At 42.9% G+C, this 14491-nt stretch overlaps 1 protein-coding gene and 1 long non-coding RNA gene across 3 annotated transcripts; both read right to left on the bottom strand.

The window, feature by feature from the left end:
- Window positions 1-3297: 3297 nt before the first annotated feature.
- On the bottom strand, window positions 3298-6392 carry LOC145541386 (uncharacterized). The gene is made up of 2 exons (XR_014078963.1): window positions 5392-6392; window positions 3298-4644 (listed from the first exon to the last, which is right to left on the bottom strand). It is a non-coding gene; the product is annotated as an uncharacterized LOC145541386 (long non-coding RNA).
- Window positions 6393-7406: 1014 nt separating this feature from the next.
- CTLA4 (cytotoxic T-lymphocyte associated protein 4) lies at window positions 7407-14202 on the bottom strand. 2 transcript variants are annotated; one of them, XM_081577718.1, is made up of 4 exons: window positions 13916-14202; window positions 10821-11168; window positions 9941-10050; window positions 7407-8655 (listed from the first exon to the last, which is right to left on the bottom strand). In XM_081577718.1, the coding sequence occupies exons 1-4, from the start codon at window positions 14016-14018 to the stop codon at window positions 8551-8553; spliced, it is 666 nt and encodes a 221-aa protein (XP_081433844.1). In that variant the 5' UTR covers window positions 14019-14202; the 3' UTR covers window positions 7407-8550. The 2 variants fall into 2 exon arrangements, with proteins under 2 accessions (XP_081433844.1, XP_081433845.1); XM_081577719.1 differs by lacking the exon at window positions 9941-10050.
- Between the last annotated feature and the right edge of the window lie 289 nt (window positions 14203-14491).

Genomic DNA, 14491 nt, shown 5'->3' with positions numbered 1-14491 from the left:
CACCCCGCCCTCGCCCTCTCCCATAGAGTCCATAATACTGTTCTATTTATCTGTGTCTCCTTTGATGTCTCGCATATAGGGTTATCTTTACTGATTGACTAAATACCATATATATGTGTTAGTATACTGTACTGGTGTTTTTCTTTCTGGCTTACTTCACTCTGTATAATAGGCTCCAGTTTCATCCACCCCATTAGAACTGATTCAAATGTATTCTTTTTAATGGCTGAGTAATATTCCATTGTGTGTATGTACCACAGCTCCAGCCTGTTTTTTTTTGTTTTTTTTGTTTTTTTGTTTTAATACATAGTTCTATAATACCTTTATTTTTTTATTTTTTATTTTTTATAAATTTATTTATTTTAGTTGGGGGCTAATTACTTTACAATACTGTAATAGTTTTTGCCATACATTGACATGAATCAGCCATGGGTTTACATGTGTTCCCCTTCCTGGACCCCCCACCCACCTCCCTCCCCATCCCATCCCTCCGGGTCATCCCATTGCCCCGGCCCTGAGCCCTTGTCTCATGCATCGAACATGGAATGGTGTTCTGTTTCACATATGATAATATACATGTTTCAATGCTATTCTCCCAGAACATCCCACCCTCACCTTCTCCCTCAGAGTCCATAAAATTGTTCTATGCATCTGTGTCTCTTGTTCTGACTCGCATATAGGGTTATCGTTACCATCTTTCAAATTCCATATATATGCATTAGTATACTGTATTGTTGTTTTTCTTTCTGGCTTACTTCACTCTGTATATCCAGCCTGTTTTGAATGGGGTTTGACCCCATGTGTAGAGGGAGCATGCTGTGGTTATGTGAAAATCATATCTTCCCACTGGGCTGTATTAATGGTTTCTATTTTCCCATCTCTGAGTGACAAGTTCTAATACCCCAGGCCAGCCAGCAATGTTGCTGCATGGACTTCAGCTCCAGTGACTGGGAAAGTAGCTACTGCTTAAACTGTGTATCGCAACACGTAGTCTATGTTTAAATGTCTTCAACTTCCTGTTTTCTTTGCTCTCTAGGGACAATTCTCAGCTGCTGGAGCTAGTCTCATCACAAACACCTTCCAAAAGCCTCTTAAAACATTTGTTTTGAAACAGTTATTCAAAGTAAGAATACTTGCTGATTCCACAACCCTTATGTAACCCTCAGAAACACACTTTGCTTCTCTAGCACTTCGATCTCCACTCACTTTCCATTTTCCCTTTTCCTTTTTCAGGTAGACCCTCAGAATTCAGATACGATCATTTGAAAAGAGAGTGGACTTTGGAATTCAACATTGGTTCTAAACCTGACTCTGCCTCTTATGAGCTGTGTGGCATTGGGCAAGAAATAAATCCCCCTGAAACCTCAGTTTCCTCATCTGTAAAATATGACTGATGTCAGTATCTCTTCTGCAGGGATCTTGCAAGAATAAGTTCAGCTAATTTATACCTCTGCAGTGTTGAACGCTTCACAAATTGGTCTCTTTTCCCTCTTCATTCCAAATAAGGAGCTCATGAACTTCATCCAGTATGGCGGCTTCCTCAACAGGAAAGCACCTAGAGAACATTAGTCTTCATTCACAGATCCAATCTTCCTGTCCTTAAAGTCATGGTTAAAGATAACTTTGATGTCCCAGGACCAAACAGATGCTCACAGGAGACTAAAGACTATGTTCGAGTTGCAAGTTAACTACAAGGAAGGAAAGCAAGGCTCATTTTCAACCCACTGAATAAAATATTGGGTTGGCCAAAAAGTTTGCTCTGGTTTTTCCATGCGATGTTACAGAAAAATCTCTTTGGACAACCCCATAAGGTAATAGTGGGATGACTACCGCACAGACTAAAACGATGTCAAGATGAAGCCAGAAGACAAAAGGCAACATCGTCAGAAAAGTATAGTTCATGAGACATCATTTGTGCTGCTTTCTAAAATTTGAAGTTGCCTTCTGAAATATATTCCCTACTGTTTTTCCCAGAGAGATCCTCCTCTTTTTGTTCAAAAAGACAATATCACTTTGGGTGACTAATATCATGTTTTTAAATCACAGTTGGTTGCCATGGTAACCTGATGGCATGTGATTAAAAAAAAAAAGAGCACATTTCATTTCACTGGGTTGTTCTATGACTTCCATCAGAATTGAGAAGCTTTCTCAGAGCCCTGGAGACCTTGTTGACACACTGTTGGCAGTGGTTGTTTGGCCTTCTCTTCTGCTGCATCCATCTCCTGGATTGCTGAGGATCACCCGAGACCCTCTTGCTAGGGCCCTGGAAGGTTAAGGGAGAGAAAGAAAAGATGGAGCCGACATCAGGCACGAAAGAGTGATAACGGTCACACTGAGGCTCAGAAGAGCAGCTGGGGTGGAGGTGAGAGGATAAACAGGTTTTCTGGAAAAAGTCTGGGGTGGTGGCAGTGTCATTACTAAAGCAGCCTAAAAAGGACAGTCCCTGGGCAGAAAGGTTCAAAGTGTCACCCACAGCAGAGCCCTGATATGAAAATCTACAGAGCTGTCTTCTCAGACTGTGGCCTTGGCCAAATTTCCTAATGTCTCTGAGTCTAACTTTCTTCCAGTGCATGCTCAGTTGCTCAGTCATGTCTGACTCTTTGCAGTCCTGTGGACTGTAGCCCAGCAGGCTCCTCTGTCTATGGATTTTTCCAGGCAAGAATATGGAATGGGTTGCCATTTCCTCCTAGAGGGAATATTCCTGACTCATGGATCGAAATTACGTCTCTGGTGTCTCTTTCGTCTCCTGCATTGGCAAGTAGATTCTTTACCACTAAGCCACTTGGGAAGCCCTAATTTTCTTCTAAAATGTGAAAATAATTTCCAAGGTCCCTTCTCCAAGTCCTAACCATCTGTGATGGTAGGATGCTAACTTAGACCAGAGCATCTGAAAGTAAGATCACAAAGACCCACTGAAGAATGAAAACCCCCTAGACCCTGCCTCAGACCTTATAAATGAGAAGCTCTGGTCTGTGGCACCTTGATCTACATTTTTTCCAAACATTTCAGTTAATTGTTGTGCACAATCAATGTAAGAACAGCTGTAACAAGTCCACCACAAAAGCAAAAATTTCCAAGAAGAGTTTGAACATCAGACTCTGCACCATACAGAACAAATGGAGTTGACCTCTAAGAAAAAACTTTAGAAGGTAAAGAACTGCCCCCTTTGCAAGACCCGTTAGCCTCCAGAGAAACTGAGCATCATCCAACATGTGCCCGGGAGTGAGAACAGGAGATCGTGTTAGTTCTGAAACAGCAGCCATGGTCTCAGGTTCTTCCTGCCCACAAACTCCTGGGGAGGGGTCAGCAAAACACTTTTTATTCACACCACATTAAGGTACAAACTTTCCTGCTGATAGGGTTGTCAGATCAAACACAGGGCATCCTGTTTTTGGGTTTTGAGGTTTTTTGTTGTTTTTTTTTTTCTTTTGGCTGAATCTGGCAAACCTACTTACAAACTCCTACCCCAGGCTGTAGACAAGGACACGTAAGAGAGGAAGGAAAGAACGTTTCCTCCCTCTCCACCATTAGGTTGTGTCATCCGTCTGGTTTGAACAAAGAAAACTGACCTGTGCTAAGGAAAACAAATGTGCCAAAATAGAACAAGGCCTCTATAACACCTGAGTCATGTCTCTAACCAGGTGCAAAAGAGAAGTCAAACAACAGGAATAGCTTTCCTGAGAAAACCAAGTTCTCCTTACCTTTGAGACCTCCCCCAGACAATAACTTAAATGTATAAATTCTCAACCTTTCTAATTGGCTTTTCTCCAATTAAAAGCACAGTGACATCAACAGTTTGCAAGTTAGTTGTTCAGTCACTAAGTTGTGTCCCACTTTCTGACCCCATGGACTGTAACACGGCAGGCTCCTCTGTCCTCGACTATCGCCCGGAGTTTGCTCACATGCATGTTCATTGAGTCAGTGATACTGTCTAACCATCTCATTGTCTGTCACTCCCTTCTCCTTTTATCTTCAATTGTTCCCAGAATCAGGGTCTTTTCCAAAGAGTCAGCTCTTCGCATCAAGTGGTGAAAGTATTGGAGCTTCAGCTTCAGCATCAGTCCTTCCAGTGAATATTCAGGATTCATTTCCTTTGGGATTGACTGGTTTGATCTCCTTGCAGTCCAAGGGACTCTCAAGAGTCTTATCCAGCACCACAATTCAAAAGCATCAGTTCTTCACTGTTCAGCCTTTATGGTCCAACTCTCATATCCATACATGAAAAACCATAGCTTTGACTATATGGACTTTTGTCAGCAAAGTGGTATCCCTGGTTTTTAATATGCCTCCTAGGTTTGTCATGGCTTTCCTTCCAAGGAGCAAGTATCTTTTAATTTCATGGCTTCACTTACTGTCTGCAGTGATTTTAGATCCCAAGAAAATAAAATCTGTCATTGCTTCCACTTTTTCCTCTTCTGTTTGCCACAAAGTGATGGGACCAGATGCCATGATTTTCTTATTTTGAATGTTGAGTTTAAATAGCTTTTTCACTCTCCCCATTTACCCTCATCAGGAAGCTTTCAGTTCCTCTTCAATTTGTCATTAGCGTGGTATCATCTGCCTGTCTGAAGTTGTTGGTATTTCTCCCAGCAATCTTGATTCCAGCTTGTGCTTCATCCAGCCCAGCATTTTACATGATGTACTCTGCAAGTTTGCAAGTTTGGATCCCAAGTAAATTAAGTGTGTATTAACTGTGGACTAAAATTGAGAATTCATCTTCCCCCATCCCCCCCACTCCCCCCCAACACACAAAAATATTGGATGATTAGATTGAGATAAAAGTAGAATGTGTGGGCCAGAGGAGCCAGCAGGAGCTCACATTCCAGAGCCTTAAAGGTTTAAACTGAGAAATATTATTAGATTGACCTACACATAATTCTGTTGGTCAAAGAGGAAACAGATTATGCTGAAGCCACCTTCAGAAGCACAGCCAGGTTCCACATAGAAGACATGTCCCTCCCACCATCTCAGATGTCCTTAACTCTCCAGTACATTTATTTGAACATCTACTGTGTGCCTAAGGCTGATATGATGCCTATTTTGGAGAAATTCCCACCCAGGCTAGGGAGGAAAGACACTCACGTTTGAAATGATTAGAGATGAAACTGAGTGTAGCTACGAAACAGAAGGGGGAAAAAATCATGTATGTTTGAAGTGTCAGAACATCTGATGGAGGGAGCAGAATCTGAGATGAATCTTTATAGATGCAGAAATGAGGGATAAAGACATTTAGGGGTGAGGAATAGGGAAATGGGAAATGGCAGAAATGAGAGTACCATTTTGGAAGAAGGGAGATGAGCAGATGTATGTACTAGGAACTGGTAAGAGTTGGGGTTGACCCAGGCAACCCCTGGTAGCCTTATCCTGTTCCCCTCATCTCCAGATTCCTACCTGAGACTAGTGGTTCCAGGAGGAGGGACACAGTGCCCAGGCTCTCTCTCCATGGTGGACCAAGTTTCACTGGGATGAGTGGAGTCTTTGGGCTTCCCAAGGACCTTGATCCTTTTCTTGCCCATTTCTTCTGTCATAGGAGAAACTTTTTTGAGTTAAATAGTATTTTATCTCTTCAAAATTGAGACTGAGTGAAGAAAGCAATGCTTAACTCAATAGTAGAATTTCAGATAATAGTAGAGGAGATATTAGGCTTGTGTAAAGAAGATATTAGGCTTATGTCTGAAAAACGCCTGAGATATCCCTGAAGACTCTGTCATTTAGATCTTCTGTCAACTATGGAGAAAATGATCTTTCTAAAGGCTTGGAGGAGCAAAAATGGTAATAAATTATTCACTGGTACTCCTAAACTGTGTGTTTCTTCATGGCTTCCAACCAAAGACCAAGAAATTAAAAAGAACAGTCTTCTACAAAGTAGGAGCTTACTCCGTGCGTGCTGTGCTCGGTCAGTTCAGTCGTGTCCATCTCTGCAAGCCTATGCACTGTAACTGCCAGGCTTCTCAGTCCATGGCGGTCTCCAGGCAAGACTACTGTAGGAGTGGGTTGCCATGCCCTTCTCCAGGGGATCTTCCTGACCCAGGGATAGAACCCATATTTCCTGCATTACAGGTGGATTCTTTACCAACTGAGCCACCAGAGAAGCCCTAGGAGCTTACTTTGCTGCTGCTGCTGCTGCTGCTAAGTCACTTCAGTCGTGTCCGACTCTGTGCGACCCCATAGACGGCAGCCCACCAGGCTCCACCGTCCCTGGGATTCTCCAGGCAAGAACACTGGAGTGGGTTGCCATTTCCTTCTCCAATGCATGAAAGTGAAAAGGGAAAGTGAAGTCGCTTAGTCATGTCTGACTCTTAGCGACCCCATGGACTGCAGCCTGCCAGGCTCCTCCATCCATGGGATTTTCCAGGCAAGAGTACTGGAGTGGGGTGCCATTGCCTTCTCCGAGGAGCTTACTCTAGGTAAGTGCTATTACCATATTTGGAAGACCTATTCCTTTTTATTTAGCAAATCTTTCTGAAATGCTCACTATGTGCTTTCTCATTTATTTGTTAGCACTTGCTTGGAAAAAAAGAGCACATAGTGAGCAAGAGAAGCCTGGTGGGGTACAGTTCATGGGATTGCAGAGTTGGACATGACTGAGCAACTAAGCACATAAATAGTGAGCAAGAGAGAGAGAGAGCTGCCTAAACAGCAATCCTCAAAATGTGATGGATCTAAGAAGCACTGAGGAGTTTGTTGGGAGAGCAAACTCCTGGTCCCACAGCCTGAAGATTCTGATTTAGTACATCTGAGGTTAAGCACTTGAATCAGCATTTTTTGTAAGTGACACAGTTGATTCAATTATAGGTGGTCCCTGGCCACTTTGAGAATCGTTGCAGAAAGCAACAGCAGGATGTGGAGGTCAAGAATGAGAAACCTTAAGTGGAAACCAAGCAGGCTGAGGCAACATACTGGTTAACCAAGAATCATAGAGGGGCTGTGTTCCTCACAGTTGTGAACGAGTCCACCTGGAAGCCACAAGGGAAAGATCATTTACCACAGAAGCAGAGCAAAATGGCTGCAGGGTTGACAACAATGGAGTTGCCGTGACAACGGTAATCTGTGTTTCGGTAGAGTTGAAAAAGGTCTGGGTAAGAAAGAGGAGGTGAGAAACCTGTGCTAAAGAGAAGGCTGTGTGATTGATAAATCTATCAAGGGCGGCTTGAGCTGTGTGTGGTAGCTGCTTCATATCCCAAACAATGAGGAAGAAATCAAAAAGACAAAGGATGAATTCCTTTCAAGAGGGGCTTGCAGGTAAAGTGTTGGTGGACAGCTGATTCATGAAGCATGATTTGCCCTTTGGGTTTTTTTTTAATTTGTTCCCAGTCTTCCTAATATTGAAGAGTCAACCAAGTACTGAATGAATCAATCAAAGTAAACACAATACTCACATCTAAGGAAGGTTAAAAACAACTCTGGAAAACGACCACCACAAATTTTTATTTAATTAAAAATATTATACATGTTGTTGCATTTTCATGGAAAATATCAAGTTAAAAAACACCAACAGTGTTAGTTTTCAGAGACCTTTGCACCCTGTTTTGCCATTTGCTGCTTTTTCCTGTCTGTGGCATCAACCATGTGTAAGGAATTGGGGCCCAGTAGAATTGGAGCTTCCTTGAGGTTCATACCCACAAGACTCCTGAAATGAGCCATTTTCTCCACGATGATGATAATCCATCAAATTAACTCAGATACCACCTGCTTTGTCTCCCTTGTTAAAGGAAGGGAAAGGAGCTGGCATAAAAGCCCAAAGCACATGTCACCACCAATGCAGCCCACATGTCTGCAAGAATCAGCTATGACCTTATCTGGTTTCCAAGCCAGTTGGCACGTGACCTTGCACTCTACCCAGTGTATTAGTGTCCTGAGTCTCTACCATAAAACTTCCCCTGAACCCATGAACCTATGAACCTATGGGAACCTATGAACCCTCAACCTTCCCCTGAACCTATGGGAAGACACTGCCATATAGTGTTTCTATTCAGACAATCAGCAAATACACAAAAGCACATGTGATCCCCATGCACAATACTATCAAATAAAAAAATACATATTGTTACAATACAACCTTTGGAATCACTGACTAAAATATAGCCATGTGAGTATTTTTAAAGTCTTCACATAATTATATATTTGTTAAGAAAAATAACACAGCATAAGTATTTTACTTAAAGATATTTCAACTAAAAACTTCCCACGGGTAAATACAAGATGTATACAATACCATCCTCTCCCCTCCTTCTTTCATTGCTTTCTTGGGATGGTACTATTCCCTAACTTTTGTCCCTGACCCTACATCGTAATGCTGCTTCCCCATAACGCTCCCACGTGATACTTCTACTAAAACTGGATCAGATGTGACAGAGCCAACCTGGCTCCATTCTTCTGCTCCTTTCCTTTAAATTGTAGTACATTGAATTGGGGTTCTGCATCCTGCTTTATATCAGAGATGAATCCCCCCCAAAACACAAACAAACAAAAATAGCTGGATAGCAAAAAGTTAGAATTGCCTCAGCCCTTACAAATTAGAAAATAGTCCTTATTCTTCAGTATGGTCTCTCAATTGATGGGAATAAAATAAGGCTGAAATTGCTTTTCACATTCTGGCTCTGTTGGGGGCATTTTCACATAGACCCCTGTAGTAAGAGGGCTTCTTTTCTTTAGCTGCCAAACATAAAAAGAAACAATCATTAGTACTGAGGACTACAGAAGCCACTTCTAACTGTAATAGGATTCAACAAATATTGGGTCCCTACCCCACTGAAAAATGGATATTCACAACATGCAAAATTATAAGCCTCGGGAGATTTTCTTGATTCAGCTATTAAAATTCATTTTGTGTAAATAACCCTGTGCTATTGACATAAAATAGAAATCATTTTCCCTAACTGGGAGATAGGAGAAAGAAACTCTGAAAAAGCTTTAGAAAGAACTTCCAAAATGCCTATGATAATTGACTGGATCTTGTTTGTCAGGGGATGAGCTTGACAAGATAATAAACTTCAATTATTCTCTTTGAGGGCTGTATTCCTCATCTCTACTCCTCATATACTTTTGATTAGTTTTTTCTCTATCCACACTGATTTCCAGTTTTTATCACCTCAGTAAACTGAGGTCTAATCTACTAGCTTGCGTGGCAGTTTGTAGCAAATGAGGTAGAAAGAAGCTACTGCAACAGAACAGATTATAGAAAATCTGGGAATAGAGTGTGGAGGTGAGGGAGGGAGAGAAGGAGGGAGGAAGTGAGTGAAAGAGGCAAGGGAGGGATAGAGGAAGGGGAGAGAAAGATTTGTGATGGCAAAACCAGCCATAGGCAAAGGAGGCTGAAAGTGACTATCACAGAGAAATTGTGACAGGAGGACTGATTCCATACCTCTGTCTCTTCTACAACAACTGCAGTAAATAAAAACTGGGTTCTCCTTTACTGTGATGGAGAGGAGGGTAAGACTTGCCAGTCAAGCAGACTGGGTAACAGGGAGCGCTGGACAGGGGTTATGTGGACACCTACAGCTTAGACAAGGAAGGCTCAAGTAGTGGGGCACAGAGAGATGGCTTCCAGGTGAAGTGAGGGACATTAACCACCCAGGTGATCTTCTTCAGTAACATTTTGCCCAACCTCATTTTGGGTTTCAGGGTTATAATAACTCAAGTACAATTGTCATGGAGATAAAGAGCAAAACAGCTGCCCCGTGTTATTCACACGATTACTCAAACTGAAACCTTGCGCAAAAGCACACAAACATTCAATGTCAAACACACTCATCTAAAATATTAGTCATCCTGAAACCTCAAAGGCCAATGCCAAGGGTTCTAGTGTGTTCTTTACCACTGTCCTTGCTCTTCTTCATTTATTGCTTCATCTCAAGAGAACTCAACAGTGTCACTTGGTCAGTTATCATCACTAAAGGCATCCTGACCAAGGATGGTGCATTGCCTGCATTGCACTCACCATTTTGCTCAAAGAAACAGCTGTGATGAGGAAGCTGTAGAAAAACAACCCTGAACTAACTGCTGCCAGGATCCAGAGGAGGAAATCAGAATCTGGACATGGTTCTGGATCTGCAATAGAGAACAAAGCAGAGCTTCCCTGAGATGCTTTCTAAATTCTAGGGCCCTACTCCCCCGGCTGGTGAGAAAAGGAATAAATTCAAGCTGCCAAACCTTGATGTCCACCCCTAAATAGAAGCACTGGCCCCCAAGTAAGTCTGTCTCTTGGGGCTAATTGGCTAAGAGTTTCAGGTCAAAGGCCAAGGCCAAATTTCAGGCTGGCCATCACCCCAGAGTGAGTGCCCCAATCTGCTGGGAGGAAAAACATCTTCCTCAACTTATTTTATAGTCAGAATGCTGTTGTCTCAACATCCATACTAAGCAGGACTACCACATGGTATGCCAGAGAATTCTTTTTCTCATTAATTTTTATTGGAGTAGAGTTGCTTTACAACGTAGTGCTAGTTTCAACTGCAGAGCAAAGTGAATCAGCTATATGTATACATATATCCCTTTTTTGTTGTTTTTAATTTCCTTCCCATTTTGGTGTCCACAGAGCACTGAGTGGAGTTCCCTGAGCTCTACAGTAGGTCTCATTAGTTATCTATTTTATACATAATATCCACAGAGTATATATGTCGATCTCAATCTCCCAATTCATCCTACCACCCGCCTCTTTCCCCTCTTGGTGTCCATGCATTTGTTCTCTATGTCTGTGCCAGAGAACTCTTAAAGAGAATTCCCACAATCCTAAACGTGAACGACCCAAAATCAAGGGGCAAATTTGTTTGCATAGCAAAGAAGAAACAGCAATGCAAAAAGTGTCGATCAGTGATGCTCACCAATGACGTAAATCTGGGTTCCATTGCCCATGCCCACGTAGTAGGGCGGCGGGTACATGAGCTCCACTTTGCAGACATAGAGCCCAGTGTCCGTGGCCCTCAGCCCTTGGATGGTGAGGTTCACTTTGTTTCCTCTGGAGGTGCCAATGCAAGTGGAATCATCCAGGAAGGTTAGCTCATCCTCCATCATGTAGGTCCCAGCACAGACTTCGGTCACCTGGCTGCCTGCCTTCCGCAGCACTGTCACCCGGACCTCGGTAGCTTTGCCTGAAGACTCATATTCACACGGGAAGCTGGCAACACCCCGGCTGCTAGCCAGCACCACTGGAGGCTGGTTCACATGTATCCCTAATGTGGGAAAACCAAAGGGAAATCAGTGAACTCAAGCTCACCCACCACCAGGTCCAGGCAAACCCTTGGGCAGGGTGAAGTTGATCTCTGATGTCCCCTTCCAACTTCAACTGTCAACCCTTCTCTCCCCCCATCAAAAAACCCATCACCCTTCCCACCCCTCCCCTCTTCATTCCACTCCAGTACCCCCTCCATCTCTTGCTGCCTTCTGACTTCTCTCCCATAAAGGTGCTTCCTTACTGGAAAACAGTTTTTGGAAGGCAGTTGGTTGTGGCAATGAGAACACCGATGTGACAAAGAGAAGGGCTGGCTCTACCATGAAATACATGGTTTGGGGAAAGCTGCGCCTCCCTCATAGCCTTCATTTTCCCTCCCATGCAAAAGAGAGGTTTAGATCAGATGACATCAGAGTGCCTTCCAACTCTAGCATTCTAAAGTTATGATAGAGCTGTAGGAACTGTAAAGAGTAGTAGGGGAAATTTTGGAGGCTGAAGTAGAGAACCTTGCCTTACCTCTCAAAGTACACCTTAATTACCTCTGCCTACATCGACCTGGCCCTGGATCTCGATTGCCCACAGGGAGCCGAGCTTTGGCTCACGTGCTGGCCACCCCCCTTCCCTGCATTATTACCACAGAGTGAAGGATGCTGCTTGATGGAGGAAGCCGCAGAGGGAGGGCACTGGGTCGTTTCCTCTGTAGGCTGAGGCAACCCTGCTGTTCACTTCTATGGGCTTCCCCTGCCACTGCCATCACCCCTTCCTCCACCCTCTCTCCTTCACTTGAACCACCTTGTATTCCTTTGTCCTTTGTCTTCTAGCTCCTACAGGAGAAGGGAGGCCAGTTTTCCATACAAAAGGACTCACATCATATAAAAAATGATGGCTTCATGACAAATTACCTTCCTGTAAGTAACTCAGCCCCATTCTAGTCCATCCATCATACAAGTGACACTCAAAACTTAGATGAAACCATGTAACTCATTCTCTTCAAACCTTTTCATGCCTTATACACTTGGTTGTTGTTGCTAAGTCATGTCCAACTCTTTGCAACCCCACACACTGTAGTCCTTTGGGCTCCTCTAGCCATAGGATTTTTCAGGCAAGAATACAGGAGTGAGTTGCCATTTCCTCCTCTAGGAAATAGCCAAAGACCCTCCTCCTGGGTCTTCCTGGCACAGGAACCAAACCCACATCTCCTGCATTGGCAGGCAGATTCTTTGACCACTGAGCCATCGACTGCAAAATCAAATAAAGTAAATAACACTCACTGTCTCTATAACCTGATCCTAACCTACCACTCCAGTCTGAGTGTCCAGGACACCACTTTCTTTATACTGAAAGCACTAGTCTTTCCCCCAAGCACCTGTATGGACACCCAGAAGAGAGAATAATATGGCAGCAGCCATTGCCATGGTTAATGCAGCAACCCTGGCTGGCTAGACAACAGTTTTCTTTCTCAGCCCTCATTTCTGTCTACCAGAGATGCCCTCTGAGCATCCTCTGTACTATTATAACTCCACCATAGTACTTAAATTCTGCCCTATATTAAAGGAATTTTTTTGTGCATCATTATATGCTGCCCATTTGTTGTGTTGGCTCTAAACCTAAAGAAGACCAAGTTTCCTGCCCTCCCTCAAGGCAAGCTTCCAGTTATCACCACTAAATCTGGTCACATTTCATTTTCCAATATCTACCAGGAGAGGATCCCAGATACCGGTTGAGATAAATTTTCTTAAAAGTAAATTTAATTGTTTCTCTGAGTATTTAACCTTTACATATTCAAAACATGTAAAATAAGAAAATATGTATGAATATTTCTTATACAGGAAAAATTAAATAAGCAAATATCTTTTGAGCCGCTACTTTGTACAAGCCACATAGTTTTTCAACCGAGGTCTACAGGGATAGAAGGCATAAATTTATTAGAAAAGATCACCGTTGTACACCATGTAACAAACCTAGTATCAGCCTTTAAAGGGCTTTATTTCATCTGAAAACTGGGGAACCTGCCCCTAAAGTTCAGAGATAAGTCAGGCAACAATTAAGTTTCTTATGCCAAACAGACCTATGGCCCTTTCTTTTGTTCATTCCTTTATTCTTTCATTCTTTATTTCTTTCATTCTTTCTTCCCTTTTTTTTTTGTTTTACTACTTCAAACTGCTTCATTTTAAAAATAATTATTAGCTAACTAATTTATAGAGTTGACTAAGTGGAGCTTAAAACCTTGCATTGAGTAAAGAAGGCTGCAATTTTAAACAAGCAGGCTCATTTGTTTATAAAAATGAATCAAAGGACCTTAAAACCTTGAATTGATAGGAAAGAAACATCTCATAATTTGCTTCAATCAATGTTCTTTAAAAAGGAAACCTTGAGCTAACCCTGATTCCAAGCCCAGGTGGATTTAGGACGGTCTCTCTTCTCTCTTACATCACTTACCTTTACAGTATTTTCTTCCAGTCTTATAGAAGTGCCTGAAATTTCTCCTGTCTCCCAGACCAACTCACATGTACTTATTAAGCTTCCACTCCATGCCCAGTAAGCTGTTACTAGCTGTGTCTCTGCTGGTTTGCTCCTTCCAGCTGTCCCTTGCCTGCCTTGGAATACAAAGCTGCCCAAACCAGGAGACTGGAGTCTCACCTTTAGCTTCTGGCTTTGCTGTAAATCTCTGCCCTTGACTGAGAAAAGAAATGAAACCCAGTGGGAGAAACACCTCCTCCACCTTCATGCTCCAAAAGCCTCACTCACCTTTAGAGAAAACAGGAATGAAGAGAAGGAAAAGCAGGACAGTGCAGGGCTGGGTCCTAGAAGCCAGCCAAGTCCCATGACTCTGGAATCCAGAGCAAGCCATGGCTTTATGGGAGCGGTTGTTCAGGTCTTCAGGAAGCAGAGCAAAAACTTTCAGGATCCTGAAGCTTTGAAATGTGTTTGAACCCACACAGAATCAAGGACTTTATATAGCTGGCTTTGATCCCAGGTATGTACTACACATGTGCACACACAGAAGGCACATGAATTTCTAGCCTTTTTGTTTTGGTTTTACGAGAAAGGAAGCCGTGGGTTTAGCTGCTACGTCGAAGAGATAACCTCAAACACTCAAAGTAAAACTGAACAAAACAAGCCAATCCATGGATGGAAAATGCACTCAATTTGAAACTGAAGCTTCTTGTTCACTTTGAGGATAAGTGGAGACTTGGAGAATTTCCTGGAGCGCAGGAGTCCCCCTAAGTCCCAGTTTCATCCAATTGTCTAGGCATCTTTTGCCACCCAAGTTATTTCACTGACACCCCCCAGAACTGCTTAAGCTGCCAGCCATCTGAGCCC

The sequence above is a fragment of the Giraffa tippelskirchi genome, chromosome 3, assembly GCF_054371585.1.
Source record: "Giraffa tippelskirchi isolate mGirTip1 chromosome 3, T2T-mGirTip1v1.2.pri, whole genome shotgun sequence".
NCBI lineage: Eukaryota > Metazoa > Chordata > Mammalia > Artiodactyla > Giraffidae > Giraffa > Giraffa tippelskirchi.
The sequence above is the reverse complement of the archived record's forward strand: the minus strand, read 5'-3'. Positions and strand labels throughout refer to the sequence as shown.